The sequence below is a fragment of the Bombus vosnesenskii genome, unplaced genomic scaffold (assembly GCF_011952255.1).
Source record: "Bombus vosnesenskii isolate JDL3184/JDL3185 unplaced genomic scaffold, Bvos_JDL3184-5_v1.1 scf7180000013339, whole genome shotgun sequence".
Classification (NCBI taxonomy): Eukaryota; Metazoa; Arthropoda; class Insecta; order Hymenoptera; family Apidae; genus Bombus; species Bombus vosnesenskii.
Window position 1 is genome coordinate 1656174 of NW_022882976.1, and position 23045 is coordinate 1679218.

Here is a 23045-nt window from a genome sequence, read left to right on the forward strand (position 1 = left end):
AAGATTGAATATATAAATCTCATTTTCTAATTTTTCTGATGTATTATAGTATGAGTATTTACAACTCTGAGATGTATTAAGAAAGGTCTGCTACGTCCTAAAATACTCTTAATTATTTATATATTCGAGAACGGATTGCCTAACACTAAATTCAACCTTTGCTTACTTTCTCCTCACCTTTTTTAGAAGTTCCAATCTTAGATTAAGCAACAGAGAATAGTCAACGAAAGTACCAAAGTATAAGATTCGATTGCAAGAAACCACATGGTTATATAGGATACCTTCAAGGCAATTGAGAGTAATCTTTATTTAACGATGACATATAACTTTCTCGACGACATGATATTGAACTTTAGTCACCTAGAGAAGGAACAGTTCCCGCCAGAAGACCCATTCTTTAAGTACTTGGCCTTCGAAGAGCACCACGATCGCGAGTTGGCAGCAGGAAAAGGATCAACGTAACGAGCAAAAACGGGGAACCCACGATAAAAATCAAGAGAACTGCAAACCTGTTCGCCTATGTTCCTTATCCACCCCCACCCAAAGAGTTGTTTTAGTTAAGCACGAGCAAGAATATATACTTCTTCGTAGATCGTGCGGAGAAATTGTACATTCCGGACGTACCCGTCGTTTCCTGCATCGTTATCCAACCGGCGTTAACAGAATAAAACATGTTATTCGATTTTTTGGTAGTTCTATTTAACTTTATTTTGTTCGTCACCATGGTCAACTGTAATTTGGATTTACAACTGTTACACGTGGTAAATAATCATTTCGTTATCGAAAGATTTTGCAATCGTTTTATGATTTTACAACCGTATGCAAATAGTTGTGATCTTTCAAACGGATATAACCTCTTTTCCTAGATAACTTGAAGTGAAAGTGTATAGTCATTTATCTAGTAATGTGTAAAATAGTCGGTGATTATTTTGAATTATTATTAGTGTAAAGTAATTTTAAATTAATGCCAAAATGTGTTTTTAAGGTGTTTCGACACGGTGATAAGGTACCACAGCGGGAATATCAAAACTATCCTAACGATCCTTATCGCGACTACTCGTACCATCCAATGGGTGATGGAGATTTAACGAACGTAAGTAAAAAATTTATGTAATAATTAATAGTCAATAATGGAATAATTAAAAGTCAATGTATATTATCTATAACATAGTTCACAACTATAAATATCGATTATGATCTTATCCTTATACATTTCAATATAATCACATCTGGTAGATCTTTATAACCTAGATACGAATCTAAATCTCATATACCATGTCAATACTAAGGTGTGGTTTAATAAAGTATTTTGCGAGTTCCAAGAAATCCTTGGAAATACGATCAAAGAATTTTGTCTTTGCAAGTGGTTATTCAAAACTTTGGACGAACTCGAGACATTCTTCTCTCGTGTAATTTCATACTACATATTTTTCTACCATAGTAAGATGTAAAAATATTTGATTTTTAATCTTCTCAATTTTTTAATGGCGCACAGTAACCGTAAGATCACGTTTTCTAAAACGTCTCTTCCAACGTTTCAACGTTATTTCCACAAGACAGTGATAAAGAAAGTAATCATTAACTATTACGAAACAATTACGAAGTCATTAACGACACATACCGGCAAACACAAACGATAATTGTTTCGTGAAACTATGTACACAGCGAGGCAAGCTGCGAGAATACAGGATTGGGACAATGCTCCGTGAACGTTACGATCAATATTTCGGGCCAGATTACTGGCCAGAGAAGATCTATGCCCAATCGACTCATATTCCAAGAACTCAGTTGTCTCTGGAGCTAGTTCTAGCTGGATTATTCCCACCCTCGGAGAAGCAAACCTGGAATCCGAATCTACCTTGGATTCCGGTATTCTCGTTCTTCGAGCCTTATGAGACTGACAATCTTCTATTTCCGCATCATTGCCCCAGGTAATTCTTTTCGTGTCTATCTTTATTATGAGATGCGAATTACTCGTGAAAAATAGGATCGTAAGAACACCTGACAGCTCTTGATATTTCAGTATAATTATGTATCTTTATCGTTTGTGACTCAAGATACAGAGAAGAATACAGTAAATTTCTGCGACAAAGCAAAGCGCGGGATTTAATGAGCAAGTATAAACCTATAATGAATTATTTGACCCAGAGGACCGGGAAGGCCATCAACACGACATCCGCTGTTACTTATCTTTATAATTTGTTAAAAGAACAGGTGACGTTACTTTCATACTGTACATGTATTGAATATAGATTTTTGGAAGGATTAGATAATTGAAAAACATTGATTTGCAGGCATCTCAAAACCTGACTCTGCCAGAATGGACCAAATCAGTTTATCCTACTCCGATGAAGGAGATAATCGCGCTAGACTTTAGACTCAGATCATACACAAGAACGCTGAAGCGTTTGAATGGAGGTACAAGGATACTAATTTTTTTACGTGGAACATTGTTAATATCACGCGAAAGATACGTTAATCATTCTTGTACTTCCTTTTTACAGGTTTGTTAATACGTAAAATGGTAGAAGATATTAAGACATACAAAGCGGGCAAATTAGAACCGTACGATAGAAAAGCGTTCCTTTTCTCAGCGCACGAAATGAACGTCGCTGCAGTTGCGAGAGCTTTGGAATTGGACGAACCCATTGTTCCTGCATACGGTGCTACTCTCATTCTGGAAACGCTACGCGATAAGAAAGGGAATTATTACGTTCGGGTAAATATTTCGTCCATAAAATACGGAATGTTACATTAAAAATGTATTTATTAATAATTACTTTTATTACTTCGTTGCTAGGTTTTACACTGGACTGGAGTTTCCGAACAGCTTATGATCGAAACGATTCCTGGTTGCACAGAACTATGTCCCTTAGAAAACTTTTTTGCCATCGTAAAGGATGTGTTACCAAGCGACGATGAATATCATTGTCACCCTACTGAGAATATAAAAATGTCAAGCAATAGCAAACAAGTATATACCTCAGGCTCGAGTTTAGCTGTAGGAAAAACCTGGTATTACGTAATATCTTCTTTGTTCCTTACTATTTCAATTCTACGTAATGCTATCGTTAATGTTTATCATTAATTTTACGAAGGTAGATCAAGGATTGCAATAATATTGTTAGTGTTTGGAAAATGTTGATATGATGTTTTGCGTCTTTGAATTGAGATAGCTAGTAAAAGTATTTGAATACTGCTAAGAGAGATTTATGTTTGTATTAGTAGATTCTTTTAATACCAGTATCATAAGATGTTGCTATTAGAATAGTAATACTTATATGTAGATGCTCCATAAAGTATTAAATTAAACAATTGCAATATTGTTGTAATCTCTAGTCAAGATTATTAACACTATAACATATATAACAGTCATATAGATATCTTTTCCTTCTTCATTAAGGTGTATTAAAAATTCTTGTTTATGTTATTTGTATATAGCTATATATAAATATGTTGGAGTCAGGTTGGCATTTTGGGGTGTTCTATGAACCTTTATTTACTTTACCGTCGCGGATGTAGCTAATATTTATCAGTACGAATGTGGACACTACAAGAGGCTATGAATAATGGCAATAGGATGTTCGAGATGATGGTGACAACGAATTCAGGTTCGATAACGAATCCACGGTCCACGGGATGACCAGTATCAACGTAACTCACTCGGCAATTCGTCCAACGACTAACTAACTAAAAACCCTCCCAATCCAGATGAAACTGCCCTTATATACTCCTGTCCCCGCTTCTCGGGTCAATCCTTGTTTTTAAGGAGAGTCATAAAATCATTCCGTACCTCTGTCAGGTACGCGGCCCTCCCGTGACCGTGGCTACGTCTGGTGACCCGTTATGTCACCTTAAACCTGAACCCATCGTCGTAAAGCCAGGTTGGAACATTAAAAGTTATTTTCCTTATTTTTATTGCTTAAACATAAAAATCTTGACTATGGTAATGGGGGGTTTTCCCCGGCATTCTCGACGGAAAATCCCACTGTCCTTCCATCTCCGACAAATATAAAACATTTAAAATTATATAGATACTTGAACATACATGAATGTCGGTAGTGTGTACTATTTGAAAATCAAAGTATTATATTTTAGAAAAAATACGTTTGATTCTCTAAAACGGTACATGTATAGATTAAAAATACAGTCCAAACAGATCACAGCAGTGCCAATATTCCCGTAAGTGAATAAAGAAGAGTGTTTGGCAGACACGAAATGAGAGCAGATTCGATTTGCAAGTTGACGACTTGATTCTCCTATTTTCATCCAGGTTAAAAGTTCAAAAACCTTTATTTAACCTAGAGTAGATCTAGCGAAATATTTATCAGTTTAGATTGACATTTTCCGTGACTGTGATAATGTAATAATGATAGTGGAAATACAAGTTCTCGTTATTAGCATAAAGTGCAATTGATGAACGCTAAAATTAATAAAAGGTACATTTCCTATTTTTTGACACTAGTTTTTCACGTTCAAATCAAAATGATAAATAATTTTTATTGATGATACAATCTACTGTATTTTTACAACAAATTTGCGGTTCCAATTATGTTAAATATGTTTATCTTTTTCAAGACAACATAGAGATAATAATACTGCCTTGATTTACATTTGAATCGAAATCAATCAATATATACCTCAATTGTTACAAATGCTTTGAGTGTATCTAAACGCATAATTCCGCAGAAGAGTCACTGGCTCATACAGTACACGTTGTACAATTCAGCTCAAACAGTAATACGCTTCAAGTGTCCTGTGTATTAATTTACATAAAACAATCGGCACATGTATTCTTGTGATGCAATGTTCGCCGGTAAACTGAATCGCTCAAGCACACATAGCGAATGACTTTTTAACGAGTGGTGTTGCTTTGATTAATCTTTCGCATTAAGATTAAAACTAGCCTCGAAGTCTCACGAAGAGGCGCAGAATGGATAAAATTGAGCTTACGATCGTTATACGAGAAATAAATTTTTCGTTAATACATATAATTAAATCAAAATTTAAAAATATTTCTATCAGAATCTTATGGTAACTTTGAACTATTATATTATTATATATTAAAAAAAATTTATCATATACTACATTCAAGCATTTATACTCTCAATAATATATTGGAAATGGTTAAGATATTGACACAGTTTTATTAACGGAAATTTTTGAATTACTGAAGAACAAAAAGCGAGTCTGAATGATCGATGCACATGCAACTGCAATATAGTAATACCTGTACGCCTTCTTGCGAAAGCTCTACAGTGACTAAGAAATATTTCGACGTTCAACAGCACGAACTAGCTTGCAAATGGATTGAAACGCTGCAAATACTCTGCAGCTTTGTTGAAGGCGCGCTAAAGCATTATTTGTTCTCTCATATTTATTACTAAAAACATATCCTGGATAATTGATAGAATTCATATTTCATTCCTTATCAATACTTCCCATTTCAATTGTGTATTAGACTCTCCTAATCGTTACAAGGATCATTAAATTCTCATTACAGCAAAAAATTAACATTCATCTTATTTCAGCAAACGATAAATGGCTATAGGATATTACGTGTAGGTGTAGTAAACAAGATACTTGATAATAGTTTTAAAATTACTAGTCACCGTCATTATCTTATTTTGCATATTTTCATCAGAAATACGTAAGCGTAAAGAACCGTACCAAACCAAAAAATTCGAGGTGATCCTTTACCGTAACTTTCATTGGAGTTAAGTTGGGATTGGGTTGTGTGAAGATATTCTACACAGTTGAATATTTTATACATGAAATCTTACAGATGTAATCTATAGGAATTAATCGCGAACGATTGAAGGAAAATCACACAGAGTTCAACGATGCATATAATTTTGCATAAAAACAAATTTATGATAATTACAGGCAAGGCAAAACGTGTGGGAATTCTTGGACGATATCGCAAATAGTGACTTCTCAAGGCTAGGATTTCCCAATAAGCATGTAACTATTTAAAAGACAAACGAAGATAACCGCGGTTGACGCGTCAGTATCTTGAAGAAATTCCCGAACTGCATTGCGTAAATTGCGACCTTCCATATCATCATAGTGTCATTTATCCGATATCGTTGTAATTTCTTGAGAGCATTAAATCATACCTTTTTTAATAGAATAAGATCTTCATTAGAATATAACCTACATACCCACAAAATTCTATAACAAAATTTTTCTTTTATGTATTATAACTTATTTCTCTAGATTTCGCAATGGATTCGTCCTTGCACTATGAAGGTAGATGATAATTCTATGACTTAAAGCGCAAGTATGACCATTTTAATGTAACGAAATAAAGAAAAAAATAACCAAAAACACTTTTGACACCATTCCTTTATAGAAGAACGATCACTGTTTCCTTCGGACAAATGGCGAAATATTTCTCGCGTTAAGAATAAGGTGAAATCAAGTGCTGTGTGGGTACAAGAAAAGAAGAATGTAGACAATCATTGGAAAGAATGCTGCAGGAAGAGCATTGTTCAAGCTTTATGATGTGTACATAATCGCACGCGTACATTTTTACAACTTTTCTTAACGTTTACTTCAATTATACGTAGGAATGCGATTTTTCTTACGCGCAAGAACTACTTACACGACGATTGCATCACGCGCAACCTTCAATTCTTTTTAATTGTTTTCTAATCTTCATTCTCGATATAATGAATTTATTCTGAGACGCAAATATATTAAAAATTTAAATAATGAATAAATGCTATTTTAAACGTAAATTGATCTTCACATTAATATATAAAAAGAATCTTTTATTTAAAAAGATATTTGAGATTAAAGAATATAATATGGGCCAAACACTTTTTCGAGCAAAATGTGATTCGTCTATCCGCAATCGATTTGAGTAGGTTACTGACCGAACTTTTGTTTGGTAGCCTAAATGGTAAAACCGCGTCCGTGGGATACATACAAGTGCATTATCAACACCAACAGTAACTACATTAAACTAGCAAATGCATTTTGTGTGTCTAAGTGAAATAGCTTGTCGTTGTTAATTTATGGCTGGGCCTCATATCATGTAGAAAACCTACCACAAAAATCAATCTACCATCAAAAATGAGGATTATATTTTCATAAATACATCATCAATTTCTCATCGATATTCCTCCATGATCTTTGTGCTATATGTGAATCGACCTGCCACTAAAATGTCGAATCGATTACAGCTGTCTCATCACTGTAATTAACTCGACGTTGCTTAAGGTGCGCTTCGACCGTGCATCAACGCCACAGAAGCGTGGATAATTTGCGGAGCGTAAATTGGAACGTACGATGGCGATGTCAGCGATGCCTATTTCAGTTATAAATATCTTGGAATGAATCGTGATGCGTTTCCGGAAGGTAAATGAGAATAGATAAAAGGATATTCTTTCAAATTAATAATTGTAAGAAGAAGTCACGAGAGCGTAAAATAAATCAAACAATCGAAAGATTTCAGTCGAAACGCCAATAGCGGTTTTTTCTAATTAAATTCGAAAAGAAACAAGATTTTCTTAAGTTGCCCAATAGCGTTTGCGCTTTCGAATTTTCCATTCATTGAATATCCGTGCGAGGTTTCGTATCTATTTGAAATAATCTGACTCGAGCGCCGCGTAAAGATTGCGTAAATGTGAGTCACTTTCAGATGTTCAAAGTATTATGACACATTTTATATAACGTGTTCACGTATAAACTGTACATAGTTAATACAAACATGGTATGTCATATACATATGTATACGTGTTTAAGAGACAAGATTGGAAATGACCATCGGCGAGCGAGATTCGAATAATGTAACACGACACATACATACGTGAAGTAAATATAGAAAGAAAATCCTTACCCATTTTTACTACACTAACATCATCGAACGATTCTGTAGTTTCTCCGCAACTTCTCGAATGTATTCTACTTTTCATCCAGGTTTTCCGTTTTTCTTTGTACTCAAATGAATGATGACAATACATCAACTTAAAAATTGGCTATAAGTAGTGAATTCAATATCACATTATTTTCTTTTCTTCACGTTTTCACGTTTCTCCTTAACCAACAAATTAAGATTACGATTTATGTTTATGTGTATCACTACATTTAATACTAGATACAATCAAGAATCAATTCTCAATTCTGTGACTCGATGCTTTGTTTACTTCAAAAGTGTACTTCCGTAGATAAAAAATGAAGATTGTAATTTCACTAGACACTCGGTACAAATTTTACAACCGTTACACGATAAACTATGAGTATACAATGTTAGCTGTCACAAAAAAATATAGCCACTTAGCAATATACCGGATAACTACAAGCATGCACATGTTGCCAGGTTGAATCTGCTGTCACGCCTTGAGCTTCTCCGATGCATCGTGAGCAGGTGCCAGGTAAGGGGTTAGAAAAGTCGGTGCCCTCGGCATAGGTTCTTCTTCAAGCAATTGTATTCACACATGTCTCTCAAGTGCTTTTCGTGTTGTCAAAACAAACGATACTTTAGTTATCGTGTACCGTTTCATTATACAAAACAGAACAAAATTTATATAACATCATGAAATAAAATTGCTCGTTAATAATACAAACATGTATATACATGTATATGAAGAATAAACAATTATCTGCTATTGAAATCAAATCATGATTATGTATCGATTATTTTTGCATACAATATAATTATGTAATAATCTTCTATTTATACACTCCAATAGGATTACGATGATGATGTATTAAATTTTTCGTTTGAAATTTACAACCTCCATTGTGCAGCACAATAGAAGATTCGAATACGATTGTTTAAACATACTTATTATCGTAAAGTGTTTTGCTTGTTGTGTGCCGTGTCCATCTTTTTCTTATTCGACCGACTTGTTTCACTTTTAAGTTATTACTTCCACACGTGTATCGGCGATAAAAGTAACCGCTAATACTACCGCCAATTTTCAAATTTCACCGTTCGATGCCGCGCTTTCACCAAATGGCATATAATGAAACAGCTGTTTCCACGAGTATGAGGACATCTAACGGAACGCGCGCGCAATCGCGCCAGCGACAGCAGGAGAGAAGAATGGAAGTCGTGAGGGTCGAGAGCCGATCGTATCTGCAGTAGTAGGCAGACCGTTCAAGGAATCGACTAAGAAACCATGGCTGCAGGTTGTTGTGGAACGAAAAAGCAAAAGTTGAACAATTCGTCAAGTGTTCCTTGTAACGGTTCGATATTACAAAATGGCATACAATTAAGAAACAGTGTAATAGTAAAGCCTGAGATGGGCTTCTTTTGCTTCGATGTTCTTTATTGCCAATTACATCAACTCGACCCTCCAAAACCGCCCAACTTTAGCAACGAAGCATTGTAAGTAATAATATTCACTGTCGTTGTATTTACTTTTTAAAATTTTCTATTCTTTCTTTCATATTACCGTCTCTTTCTCTTATGTAGCATATCTTTGTCTTATATGCCTACGTATCAGCTGCTCTCTCTTTTCTGTTCAAATGTTGTGTTCGTGTGCCTTCGCCTTTCTTGAGTTTCTTTGTTACAATGTTGATGCATCCAAACAACGAAATACGAGTTTAATTATAAGAATTTATCGCCTACGTAAAGTTCAATGTTGGTTTTCACTTCCGAAATATATTATTTATTATTTATTTATATTCATGATACTGTTTACATAAAAATAAAAATCATTTATTGCGTATATGTATGTATATGTATCTATAGGATCTTTTATAAAAATTTAATTTTCTACATATTTATTCCTTTTTCTGTTTATTATTATACAGAATCAAGTTTTTATCTCGTAAAGAAAATATATTTTCTTAGATTATCAACTTCATCCATATAACCATGATATATTTTGCCTAAAAGTATCCTTATTTATAAATAATATAAAAAGACAACATATATCTGTATGCATTGTGTATTTTATAGCCCATTATTTGTGACATGGACTATCGGAAAAGATATGAGGTTAAGAGGTTGCATTGGAACATTTAATGCAATGCAGTTACATGCTGGACTTAGAGAATATGCAACAACTAGGTAAAATTTTTTATTTTTAATTTAGATAAAATATTGCTTTATGTTTTTAAAAATATGTGGAACTTTTTAAAGTGCATTCAAAGATTCACGCTTTAATCCTATCACACGGGATGAATTACCGCGTTTACATGTAAGTGTTTCAATTCTGAGACATTTTGAAGATGGTGTTGATTATTTAGACTGGGAAGTAGGTGTCCATGGAATTCGTATAGAATTCCATAATGAGAAGGGTAATAAACGAACTGCTACCTATTTACCTGATGTTGCAACAGAGCAAGGTTTGTAATTTACTTATATTTCATTACCTTTGGTAAATACTTTTATCACAGACTATAATTCTGTATTATACTACACAATATAAAATTCTATGCTACAAACATTAGATATTTTGAAAAGCACAGTTTATTGTGTTTAGGATGGGACCAGATACAAACAATAGATTCATTGCTGCATAAAGGAGGTTACAAAGGGTTGGTCACTCCAGATATTAGACGTAGTGTGAAATTAACAAGATATCAAAGCGAGAAGGTTACCGTAAGCTATCAAGATTATATGACACATTGGCATAGCCGAAGATGCTAGCAGCTGGCTTGGGGTCCTAGTCAAGGACCCCAATTGCCACCAAATTCTGTTACAGTTCATTATAACACTAATACGTCTCACACCTCCCATTTACTATACAATAACACTCAATACAATTCTTATATGGCCAGTCAGGAACATGGATTAGTAATGACACAACGTAATCATCCTGCATTCATTCATCCTCTTCCAATACCCCCTATTTCTCCCGTTATGTTACCTATATGGGATTACTCATCATTTTGGTGGGATCAAACAAGTTCATCTTATCCTCCATCACATTCTCATCTTCATCCTCCGCCCCGTGTTCATCGTTTGTCACCACAAGAAACTGCTGATCGTGGAATTCGTAAACGAAAATGACATTGGAGGCGACTATTGTTTGCAATCTTTCATTGTTTAAAATGGTGCCTACTGTACTTTGTATGTTTCTGCATACACAGTTTCCCCCTTATGATACCACATAGTCCTCCTTGAGGACAATAGCATTTTATGTATGATGGCACTGTCTTTTTTCGTTATCAGATGACGTAATTAATATCATTATTTATCTAATAATTGGTATAATCGTAAACTATATACGCATATACGACAAGTGCATTAACTTTTAACTTTAATATTTATAATCATTGATAAAACCATATGTCAAATATTCAGATTTTAAAACATATATTATATAATTGCCTATTCTCATGTATTTTAATGCGTTCACAAGTTAAACAACACGATTCAGTTCATAGAATAAATATTTTAAGATTAAGAAATAGATTATACATAATGTGCAATTAGCTTTGCCATCATACTTACTGTGTCCATTTGTATTTATGTCTGCAGTATACGAGTGATATGAATAACTTTATAGCACAGTGATGCTGCCTGCAATTCACTGCCTGCTTCACAAGGTTTAATGTACAAATTCACGCGAAAATGTTTCTATTATCCATATATTATAAAAAATATAGAATATCATTTTTAGATAAATACATAAGTGAAGATTGAAAAACATTAGATTTTCTATTGATAATATTTCTTCTAACGATGTTCTATTAATTCATACATAGTATATAGTTATTATATTCTGCATAACTTTTGTATTATTATTTACCGAAAGTTATCGGAAATTCACATAGATGGTTAAATTAATATAAATTAGATAATTATCTAAAACTATATGTTACATTCTCTTAAATTAATCATATGCAAAGAAAGTTATTAACTTCCTTATCGTTATTTTCTCATGACTGTGTCATGAATAATATATATGTAAGTACTAATTTTTAACTTACTAATTTAAATTTCATTGTATTGATGGCATACATAAATTTTGCTTTAATATGTGCAAATACTTACATTAATGCACTGAAATTTTTAAAAGTGAAAGCCTTTAATAACGTCTAATTTTTTATTAACAATATGGACTTTTATATTTTTATTTCTTTTTTTTATACCATTGATACATTGAAATTTATTAATTCTAGTTATATTATAGTCCAGCGTATTATTACAGCAAAGGATCATACTACTGAATACATAAATATGTAATTCTTTGTGAATAATCATAACTAAGATTAGTCATAATCAACTAAATTAATAGTAGATACCTATTTGAAAATTATTATTAATTTTACGAAATTTAGATAATACTCTTAAAAAAATAGCAATGTAATAAAAATGATAGAATGGGACCTCTACTGTAAATAAGCAATGGACTGCATTATGACTATTAAAATGCGTTAATAATAGTTGTATTATAGTTGTAGATGAAGATGTGACGATCTCATTGTGATTTTAATATTGTGTGACTCATAAAACACAAATAGAGTTGCTATTGCTTTCTGTAACATACTTATCTTATTACTTTGTTTTTCTTGAAACAACTTATTATTATATCATGTTAAAATGATTCGATGAAGCAAATATTTGGTGACTTTGAGGTACAGTAAAATGTGTTCTTCCACGTGTTGATATTTTCACTTTTTTTATTTACTAACCTTCACTTAACTACTTCTATACACTGCCAAGTTATTAATTGCTGCTTTTATTATTATATATATCAAAGCCCTTGTTAACAGATACAAGTGGAGCAAAACTTGATTTTGTTAATTATAATATAATTATTTTAATTAAAATATATAATATACTTGGGTTTTCTTGGTATAAGCATTTGTTTAGTATAGTTTTATTATTCATTGTTTATATATATATACACACACACATATACTCAGCATTATGTGATGTCTAATTAACTGCCATTTATATACTTAAATAATGTCCAGTATTTGAAAACTAATTGCATGTGCTTGATTTGTGACAATAGAACATTTCAAGTCCTTAGTTAAAAATAAAGTATTCAGAGTGAATAAATTTAATATTTTAAGTTTAAAGTGTATAACAAAAATTAGTAATGAAATAAAAGAGATTAACATGTTTAAGGGATGAAAACATCATGAAATAAATATACATCTTTTTATATTTATATTGAATTAATGTTTCTACATTGATGTAGAATAATATAAAACATACATTATTGTATAGGAGATATAACTTTGTTGTTTTTATGCACATAATAAATTTTTCATGTACAAGTAACTGAAATCATTTTTCTCTTAAAATTGATTTGGATAATAAAGTTAAGCGGTAATATACATTATATAATTACAAGAGTACTTGCAATTACAACTAAAAAGATTTAATATTTTATGCTGTTGCTCACTTAAAAAAGCACATTATTCTATGACTTCAAATGTATTTTAATGGACAAAATATGTATTGTGCCTAATGAAGAGGATTTCTGTTAAATAATTTATACATAATAATATGTATCTACATAGATTCATAAAAAATGGAAAGTCCACAATTGAATAAATATAAAGAAAAGTTATAATAATTTATTATATAATTGGAACAAATGAATAAAAATTTTATATTATCAAATTTGATTACACTATTGTAATTGTTATTAATATCCCTATTCTGTTATATATGTCGGAGATGAAAGGACACCGGAGCCTTCCCCTGGAACTTCGGGAAAATCCGTAAAATCGTAATTAAAGTTTACAGTTGTAATTAAACAATTTGCCGTCATTCTGCCCAATGGTACTTGTTTGCGATTTGTGATAATAAACTTGGGCTCAAGGCGACCATCAGACGCCGAACGTAGCCGCGGTCAACGGAACGGGCGCTCCGTCTAACAAAGGTGCGGAGTGATGTTATGACCCTCATTAAAGGAAATACCCATAAAGGTACCTGACAGTAAAATATGCCAACGGTTCCTTCGGACAATGAATACCTGATGTTGAGGCACGTACATAGCACAAGTCCAGTTAGCCCGAGGACCCGCTATAAAACCTGGGTTTTTTCGGCAATTAGGATTTGTGCAAACAGACAGGCAGCTTTTGTCCCAAATCGACCAATCGACAGTGACGTCGATCCGAGGATCTTGTGTACTTAGACACCCCACCATAGTTTGACCTCGGTAGCGTCATTGGGACGAAAATTCATTCTTTCTTGAGATCTCATCGACGAAGGGAGTAGCGCCTTACGACGAGTGTGTAGTACACGTTTGAGTTAGAGCAAGTATATCTATCCTCCAGTTGACCGTGGATTCGTTATCGAACCTAAGACCATTTTCACTAGTGTTGCGAGTGCCTAATCACCGCTGTTGATTGCCGAATCGGTAGTGTTCATACTCGTAGTATCAGGCCGTATCTTCGTTATAACGCAACGTTGGCCAACTCCAAGGGAGGTCTATCAAACGCCCACAACCCTGTTCCTGACTCTTCTCCGACATATATATACTTAATTTGTATGTACTACAACATTTTATATTCTTTAACTGCTCAAAATTGTTTGAAATTATGATTAAATTTATAGCTACGAAACAATTAGTACGTTTATGTATGTATTTAAAAGAAGGATAACATTCATTAGGAACGTACTCCATAATTAATGATAAAATAAGTTTCGTTCAATTAATGCATAAATGTACTTATTAATTATATTTAAATATCCAAAATATATAAATTGATGGTTATTCATGTATTTTTGAAATTTTAACTAAAACAATAATATGCATTCTGGTATTAGAGAAACATTCAGTAGAAAAATAGCGGGCAATGAAACAGCTGTTTTTTTGCGTGATGAGACATCTAGCGGAACGCGTGCAACATAATCTCATATGCAATAGCAACAGCAACAGCAACGAATGAATAAGATGCATGATACGGAACCGATCGCATCTATCGTACTTAGAAGAGTTAACTAAGAAACCATGGCAGCTGGTTGTTGTGGAACGAAAAAGCAAAAGTTGAATGATTCTACAAGTATACCACGTAATAATACCGTAAGTTTACAAAATGGTATTCGTATACGGAACTCTATAATAGTTCAGCCTGAGATGGGCTTTTATTGTTTCGATGTCCTTTACTGCCAACTGCACCAACTTGACCCACCAAAACCACCCAACTTCAGTAACGAAGCTTTGTGAGTATTTGTTATTGATATTCCCATTCAGCTACTTTCTTGTTTGCTATTTTTAATAGTTCAATCTTTTATGATCTTAAATTTGAAAATACGTTTCTTTCAATATGATATTTTTGATATTTTATTTATGATTTATCTTCTGATTGTCTCATTACATGTATTTACATTTCGTGTTTATAGCTGTATCCGAAGGTTATAATTTTTATTTTATGAATATGATATTGCAAATATGTCTCAAATATTGTTAACACAATCTTTGTATTCAAATAGTTTTTATTCAATCGAAAATAAGAAAAATCATTGAACATATTTTATTTTTATTATTTTGTGACCTATGAAATACTTGAAAATGTTCGGTAAAAATAGATATAAGTAGTAACTATGTAGATAAAATTACATGCATAAATATTTGAATTAGGATTTTTGAAAGACTTGTGCTTTTTGATTTCATATCATTTTTCAATTTCAGTTAGATGAGAATTTTGTATTCAAATTTTAATATATTTGATCAAAATTAATATTAATATATTAATATTTATTAATATTTTTATATTAAAGCCCTTTATTTGTAACATGGACCACGGGTAAAGATATGAGATTAAGGGGTTGTATTGGTACATTCAATGCAATGCAATTGCATGCTGGATTAAGGGAATATGCTACTACTAGGTAGTATTTTATATTAAATATAATACCAATATAAAAAACATTTTATATATGTTTATAGTGTATTTTTTTTTATAGTGCTTTCAAGGATTCACGGTTTAATCCTATCACATTAGAAGAACTTCCACGATTACATGTAAGTGTTTCTATACTCCGACATTTTGAAGATGGAGCAGATTATCTAGACTGGATAATAGGAGTTCATGGAATTCGTATAGAATTCCATAATGAAAAAGGCAATAAACGAACTGCTACATATTTGCCAGATGTAGCAATAGAGCAAGGTTTGTTGTATTTTCATTTTATAAATTTGAATTTGTATCCTTAAGAGAATTTTGTAAACAATTGTTCTATAATACGAAGCAACATATATTAATGAATTAATAGCTTATTTAATGATTAAATTATGTTTAAGTTACGGTTATGTGTAATGGTACTTGTAGAATTTTACAAAGTCAAAATTTTATTAATCTAGGATGGAGCCAAATTGAAACAATAGACTCTTTGCTACATAAAGGAGGCTATAAAGGATTAGTTACTCCTGATATTAGACGTAGTCTGAAATTAACTCGATACCAGAGTGAGAAAGTGACTGTGAGTTATCAAGATTATTTGACACATTGGCAAGGTCGAAGATGCTAGCAACTGCCCTGGGGTTCTCTCAAAGGACCCCCCATTTATCATATATCTGGCAACATTTGTTATCTAAATACAGATACATTTAATTGTTGTCTACAATATATTAATTATCAATGCAATAATATAATGGCCAGTCAACAAGCATTCATTATAATAGAAGTTAATTATTTTTCATATACACAATTGTGTTCAATATCTATTAATTTTATCGTCTTATCCTTACAAAATCATCTTTCATTTCTATATATATATGTACAACTTTTTTATTTATCATTATATCATAATCATTATCACAAATGTCTTCCTGTAAAAGCTATGGAATACATAAATATGGTACTAAAAGCAGTTCAACTTAATCTTTTGATATTTCCAGTCTTGTGGTTTAATTCATAAGAAAATGTTTGTTAACAAAGATAATAGAATCCTGAGTATGATGGCCTTATCCTTTCTAAATCATTATTTACAAAATACTAAATGTAGTAAAAATAATATTAATGTTCAAGCTAAATACAGTTGGAAATCTTTTTCAAACTGTTCTATATTTAATATAAATATATTTTCATTTAGCTCATATAAAATATTGTTTATTTCATTTTTTTGTCCATAATATCTCTCTTTTATTGTGACATTTCCTAATTAATAGTTGAAAAATAAATGTACTTAATGTGTTTACTCTTGCCATCATACTAACATCTGCATTTCTGATTGTAGTCCAAAAAATTGTGATATTCAAACGAAATTAATATATTTCACTATTAGTAATATATTTGAGAAAGTAGACATGGATGTCTGGTATGTATAATTGTAAGCATTAATAGCTTTTTTTAAACATTAAATATTAAATATACTTTTTCTTATATAAAAAATAAAGAATTGTTAAATATAATACTGAAAAATTTTTGGAATTAATATTTTATATTACTTTTTTGTATAGAAATATATATAATATCGTGTACATATAAGTGTATTTTTACTTATAAAGATATAAATTTATTCAAGCACAAAAATCATTCATGTGTATTGTTTCAGTAATTTGTTGTTTGAATACTGAAACAAAATGAAAAGTTGTGCTCTATAATTAATGAAACTATAATATACTTTTTATAATACACAAAATGTTATAATGTTCCAAATAAAATTTTAACAAATATCATATTTTATAACAGACCCATTTTTTAAAACTATTTTTTAATTTATGAAGTTATTCAGGATAATTAACTGAATCTGTTCATTGTCCAAGATTTATAATATGATCACATATTTTTTTCTAAACTTATAAAATTATTATTTTTTTAAGATGTTACATTTAGATAAAGACAATTCATGTTTAAGGTCATACTATAATTACAATGCACCTGTAATTGATTTATAGAAATGGATAATCAATAATAGACTTTTTGTGATATATACAGTCTAATTTAATACTTAAATAAATAATTAAATTCTACTAAAATTTGTTATACATTTTGTAAATGAATAAGTTTTATAAAATTATTCCATACAGACTGATTAATTATACGAATTAATTTATTGCTCTTAACGTTTTACTATACGATACATTTAGTATCATTAAGGAAGTGAGTTTTTATCTGACAGTTTAGTATCCTGTATAAAATATAAGAACAAATATGTAAATATGTTATGTACATATAGACATATATGCATACATATATTAACATATACTAAGTAATACGTATATAACTATACCTTTCTATTTTCTATGTATTTATGAATCTTTAATATATTATTTGTTATGTTTTCCATTGATACTGCTTGCGAGTAGGTCACTGTGCTAGTTACAACCATATTACAGAGGAATAAAAATGATAAGGCTCTAGCTTGAGGTCTGACAACATTCCACCAGAATTTCAGAAGTTCGTTTACTTCATATATATATGGAATTCTATATCCTATACTTCCAGCAATCTATAAGAAATTGTCTAGATGTAAAAGGTCGATTAATTACAATATAAAAAATAAAGGAATACAAAAATGTTACAGCAAGATTTATTGTTGGAGCTACTATTAAGGAATATAGTAACGCATTACTCTCAAGGAATACAGATGCTTTCAATTCTTGACACGTTATACAATTAGGTCGAAATAATAGCAGATTTTCTGTAATAAACTGAAAATAACAATTGTTACTTTGTTATGTATTATTATTATTATAAATTAATTTATTGCTATTCTTTTCTATTGTAAGAAGATTTAATGATTTTTATATATTTTAACATACAGATTTATGACAAAAATATGCAGAAAGTGCTGATCCTGTTGATATAAATAGCATAGTAAATGTCCAACCATGATGACGTAATTTTAATTGTTGTCTAAACATTGAATTAATTACTGTCCCGTTAATACCAGCCATCCCTGCTATTATAAAATCTCCATATTTTAAAGACCAACTTAAAAAAGTGATACAATATTATTAGAATTTTTGTATTACAAATAATGAATTAACTTGAACAAACTTATTAATGTTATATCTTTATAATGTTAACAAAAAATGTATGAATTATGTGACAAAATAAGGTTACATACACTTCATGTTGCGGTTTCCATTCATTAATTAACTTAAACCGATTTTCGATAATCTGGGAATTATTTAACGTATGATCTGAGGACAGTGTTATCATTTTTCAATTTCTTAGATCTTATTCTAAACGTCTACCTACACTTTCCCCTTAACACCGTGTAATATATTGTATATATTTTTAACGTATAATACGACGAGTTTTATTCTTTCAACATTACCTACTCGACATAGAATACATATTATGTGAATCTTTCTACAGATTATGGTTTTATTCTTCACCGTAAGATGTCACTGTTCGAAGCCTTTTCAGCTTGCGACACATACTGGAAGTTTATACAGGTGCAATTACAAACTTTAAACATACCGTCGATATTTAAATAACTTCTATTATTAATATTAAAATAATACATTCTCTGAAATGAATCTCTTTCTCATTCTAATAAAAATATCGTCCTTAAGTATCCGATATGAATATTTCCGAAAATTATATGTGTACGTCCGCCGGTGCAATCGTAGGGGTTGCTTTCACGGGGGAGTGTGTCACGAGACGACCTGACGTCACGTATGGTGCGATCGACCAATCGGAGGTGGCGTTCTCACGACTAGTTAGTTTTCCGACTGCTAGAATAAGCGCGACGCCATATTGCCCGTGGCCGAGTGGTGGCGGCCTGTGTTTATATCCGTTTCGTTTTACCACGTTTCGACGGGCCACCGGGAGGTCTCGCGAGTGACGTGCCGAGCCGTGTATATGCCCGTCTACGCCACCCGTGAAACAGGTCGTCGATTCGCGTGACAATAGTGAACCGTGCGCGATCGTGGAGTATCGAAGTGACACACCGTTCTTTGTGTTACTCTCTTTCCCATTTCTTCACCCTTCCGTAAAGTAGTGCCGTTTACGCTTCTTTGTCGACGTTCACCCTTTATCCATAGCCTTGTGTTCTGACGTATACGTGCACCAGGATTTAGTTGTCATCAAACGAGATGCCAGTTCGTAAGCAAGGTGGTAAGCTCTCTTATTCTATCGAAACAAAAGCCACCCTCTGAACACGTCGATTCGAAGTAAAATCCAGAATCGTCCAATGGGAGGGGCGATACGTATGGGTCACTCAGTCAGCTGTCATCTGACTGTCAGTTGCATGCCTCTTTAATCGCTGCTTTCTCTCTTTCTCTTTCTCTCTTTCACTGGCATCGGGTTATCGAGTTTCACGTGCTTTTCAACGAAATGCGAGAGAGAACGCGTGACCTATTCGCAAATGGTTTAATCGTCGATACCGTGGGTGAAAAAGACTTCGCCAACTCGTTGTTATTGTTAGTTTTTTCAGGCCGTGCGCGAGTTGCGCACGACGCTCGACCTTGAATTACATAGTTAATCGAGAGAGGTCGCATGTTTACGGGAACGCAAAATTACGTTCGGTGTAATCGCGCGTGATTATTAAAGGGATGATTAATGATCATGATAACTTGTTGGAGTTTCGACCACGTGCAGTGTTACTTGGTTCGTGGTGCTCGCGTCGTTTCTATTTCTTTTACGAACGCGGTGTCGTACCAGGAGGTCATTATTAAAGCTAATTCAAATCCCTTAATTAAGTAATTCCTGTAATTTCATTTTATCCATTTCTTTCATTTGATCGTTTTTTTCGTTCCTTTAATCGTAGTTCGTGTTAACTACAGTTAGGTTGCGTTTGTTAAACGGTTAAGTTAAATTATCGAAAATATGGAAAGGATCGATAGGTCGAAGTATCGAGTACGGGATCTTCGTCTCCTCGATGTAGGCCAGTATAGTAGAATATGTTGCAATAATCACACGGCTGTTAGTTGTCGGTGCTTGGACATGGTCCAAGAAAACGCAATAATTTCAGCTCTGGCGAGACTCTTTTGCCGCGATTATGTGACGAGACAGATAGGACATAGGCTTTGTTGGCCGTATCACGTGTATTCTCTAGAAATTTCCCTTCTTTTTATTCTACCTTCCTTTACGATCGGTTTCAATGCGTTTATTTTACCTCCCAATAAAGTCACTTTCTATCTTAATAAACTGTTCGTGACAGCTGATGCGAGTGACCCTTGGCTTTTACTGATTTTCTTTGACACATTTTAAATTATGAATGTTTACCTTGTAAATTTTGTAATGGAATAATAATAGTATTCTTTTATCTGTATTTTCCGTTTTCTTATTGCATTAACTGCTTGATTGTTAACAATTATTTAGTGTATAATTTAGTGATATTATTTTGATTAGGAGTTTGATTTCTTTCACAAATTGAATAAACTTGTCTGTCTTATTTCTATTGAAGCGGTCCTTGAGATGTGGGTTGATTCTATAGTGATCATGATATAGATGTTTAAAGATCAGGTAACTAAACTAAACTAAAGATCATAGTAAACTATCAAAAACAACTTTCTTTTGTCAACAATAGCCTTTACTACAGAGCATATAACGCTGCAACTAAGTAATCTAAAGATAATTGTCCATCATTCGCTAATCTCCTCAAATCTTCTCAAATTCTAACAAACATATTACAATATTATAAATAGTATTGCATAGATAATTGATTTTTTAATTAAAAACATTGGTATTTAATTAAGTATCCTTATGCACCATCTTTTTTGAGCCGTTGGTGCCCATACAACTTTCACTACGCGGAAGATCAACGACATTTTCCACAACCTCTCTCATTAGGTTTCTGCCTATTTATCGTTACTTCTTAGGCTCCGACGCCATAAACTGGTGTCAATAGCACTTGATTTATGGACGGGTTTCCATCTAGGGTCAGAGCAAATGGAGAGGATTTAGTACTAATCGATAACTTAGCCGCAACTTCGTTCAACTATTCGAAGAACTTTTGTTTTATAAATTACGTGCGTTATTGCGTGCAATAAATTACAAAACGACATCGTAAAATGTGTCGGGTTCCATGCTTTTGGTGTTGAATTGGGAAAGAACTTGGTGTTTGAACGAAACGATCCGGTCTCGCATAAAGAAACGTAACGAGAATCTGATAGAGTTGGAAGAGGACTTCCCCTAATCCTGACTGCTCGCTGACCTCTTATAGAGATACGATGAAAACGAGTACTCTTTAGTAGTAGCACGTGCCAGCAAGCGGCGTCTCTCTCTATGTATGTCTTACCGATCGATAGGAAGAATTTCAGTAGCGCGTACAAGTAGTTCATACTTCTGAAACATAATTTTTTCGCGTCGATGTGATACCTATCGATTGTATCGATGTAATTATTCTTTAAACATCGGCTTATATCATGTTCTTTTTTCGATATTTTCGATTACCTTAAAAGAACGAAAGAACGCATGAAAATATAGCGGCGAAAGAAACACTACGGCGTTTAAAAATTGTTGATAGACGAATTAAAATGCAGTTTTGCATTGATCTATCACGATGTCTTGATCATTTCATTTAATGTTTCTCGGTCTATTGTTGGTACTATCGTTTCTATATACGCTGTTACCAAATTTCCCTTATTCAGATTTAGATTCTTAGATTTAGTGTGTATTAGGAAAAGGAAAAATATTGCTCGCGAACTTAAAAACGCGGATTACACGACTACGAAATACATATATACATAGGTAAAACACGAAGAGGATCGGTTCCACATCTTCCAAAGATTGTACGCGAGGAACGAAATCGATTGTCCAACTCACTAAGTGCTTCTTTATAATCCTATTAGCGAAAAAAGATCCATATCGATCGTTCGAATTCGGGTCGTTTCAAACGTCTCACCACTTTCTGTTTTTAATTCCAACAGTCCCATTTACGAGGTGATATTATATAATTTGCGATTGGTCTTTAGGCATTTGAATTTCTTGTTTCGGAGATATACTCATAGCGTTTTCCGCGACTATGGTTTGCTATCCTTGCCTTCGGTGGAAAAATGTCTTGTGTAGTTAATTACGCGGGCCCGGTTGTAAAACATCCTGGTCGATACATCGTGTTGAATGGCCGTAATTAAATTTGTCCCTAATTATCTCTATTTCGAGGTTATTTAGACATCGTCGCGCTTCGTTACCATCTCACCACGGTTTCATAAGCGCCGGTTCACTCGCCCTTTGAGCTACTACGGCAGTGAATGAAAAAAAAAATGAATTTTTTTTTG

The 23045-nt window shown here is 32.7% G+C and overlaps 5 protein-coding genes across 8 annotated transcripts in view; 3 read left to right on the plus strand and 2 right to left on the minus strand.

The window, feature by feature from the left end:
• The window catches only part of LOC117236044 (serine-rich adhesin for platelets), a 134693-nt gene extending 126380 nt beyond the window's left edge, over positions 1 to 8313 (minus strand). The window contains exons 1-2 of one of the 2 annotated variants that reach the window (XM_033498633.1): positions 8154 to 8313; positions 7847 to 7985 (exon numbers count right to left, since the gene is read on the minus strand). The gene's annotated coding sequence lies outside the window, so the exon portion shown is untranslated. Of the gene's footprint in view, positions 1 to 7846 lie in introns of both variants that reach the window. The other variant, XM_033498632.1, reaches the window with a different exon arrangement.
• On the plus strand, positions 570 to 3377 carry LOC117236046 (venom acid phosphatase Acph-1-like). Its single transcript, XM_033498644.1, has 7 exons — positions 570 to 761; positions 986 to 1093; positions 1666 to 1931; positions 2058 to 2214; positions 2295 to 2418; positions 2505 to 2719; positions 2801 to 3377. Exons 1-7 carry the CDS (start codon positions 672 to 674, stop codon positions 3086 to 3088), a joined length of 1248 nt encoding a protein of 415 aa, XP_033354535.1. The 5' UTR covers positions 570 to 671; the 3' UTR covers positions 3089 to 3377.
• Positions 8314 to 9039: 726 nt separating the features above from the next.
• LOC117236037 lies at positions 9040 to 16920 on the plus strand. Its single transcript, XM_033498621.1, is given in 9 exon segments — positions 9040 to 9340; positions 9917 to 10027; positions 10100 to 10305; positions 10443 to 10608; positions 10741 to 10915; positions 14796 to 15091; positions 15650 to 15760; positions 15836 to 16041; positions 16233 to 16920. Coding segments are annotated over 9 exon segments (1647 nt in total). The 5' UTR covers positions 9040 to 9131; the 3' UTR covers positions 16400 to 16920.
• Positions 16921 to 17790: 870 nt separating this feature from the next.
• On the minus strand, positions 17791 to 19343 carry LOC117236053. Its single transcript, XM_033498663.1, has 5 exons — positions 18944 to 19343; positions 18636 to 18807; positions 18396 to 18524; positions 18104 to 18322; positions 17791 to 18001 (listed from the first exon to the last, which is right to left on the minus strand). Exons 1-5 carry the CDS (start codon positions 19036 to 19038, stop codon positions 17966 to 17968), a joined length of 651 nt encoding a protein of 216 aa, XP_033354554.1. The 5' UTR covers positions 19039 to 19343; the 3' UTR covers positions 17791 to 17965.
• Positions 19344 to 19553: 210 nt separating this feature from the next.
• LOC117236049 (disks large 1 tumor suppressor protein-like) overlaps positions 19554 to 23045 on the plus strand; it is a 440507-nt gene continuing 437015 nt past the window's right edge. The window contains exon 1 of one of the 3 annotated variants that reach the window (XM_033498652.1): positions 19554 to 19941. In XM_033498652.1, coding sequence (XP_033354543.1) covers positions 19920 to 19941 — 22 coding nt within the window. In that variant the 5' untranslated portion in view covers positions 19554 to 19919. The remainder of the gene's footprint in view (positions 19942 to 23045) is intronic. The other 2 variants (XM_033498654.1, XM_033498657.1) reach the window with 2 other exon arrangements.

Bases quoted from the DNA above. Each gene is read 5' to 3' on its own strand.
- LOC117236046 (XM_033498644.1), top strand. From the start codon at position 672: ATGTTATTCGATTTTTTGGTAGTTCTATTTAACTTTATTTTGTTCGTC. The intron at 1,932-2,057 runs GTAATTCTTTTC...TTGTGACTCAAG, and splicing joins TTTCCGCATCATTGCCCCAG to ATACAGAGAAGAATACAGTA. The intron at 2,215-2,294 runs GTGACGTTACTT...ATTGATTTGCAG, and splicing joins ATAATTTGTTAAAAGAACAG to GCATCTCAAAACCTGACTCT.
- LOC117236053 (XM_033498663.1), bottom strand. From the start codon at position 19,038: ATGATAACACTGTCCTCAGATCATACGTTAAATAATTCCCAGATTATC. The intron at 18,525-18,635 runs GTATGTTAAAAT...TGTTATTTTCAG, and splicing joins CATATTTTTGTCATAAATCT to TTTATTACAGAAAATCTGCT. The intron at 18,002-18,103 runs GTATAGTTATAT...TATTTTATACAG, and splicing joins AATACATAGAAAATAGAAAG to GATACTAAACTGTCAGATAA.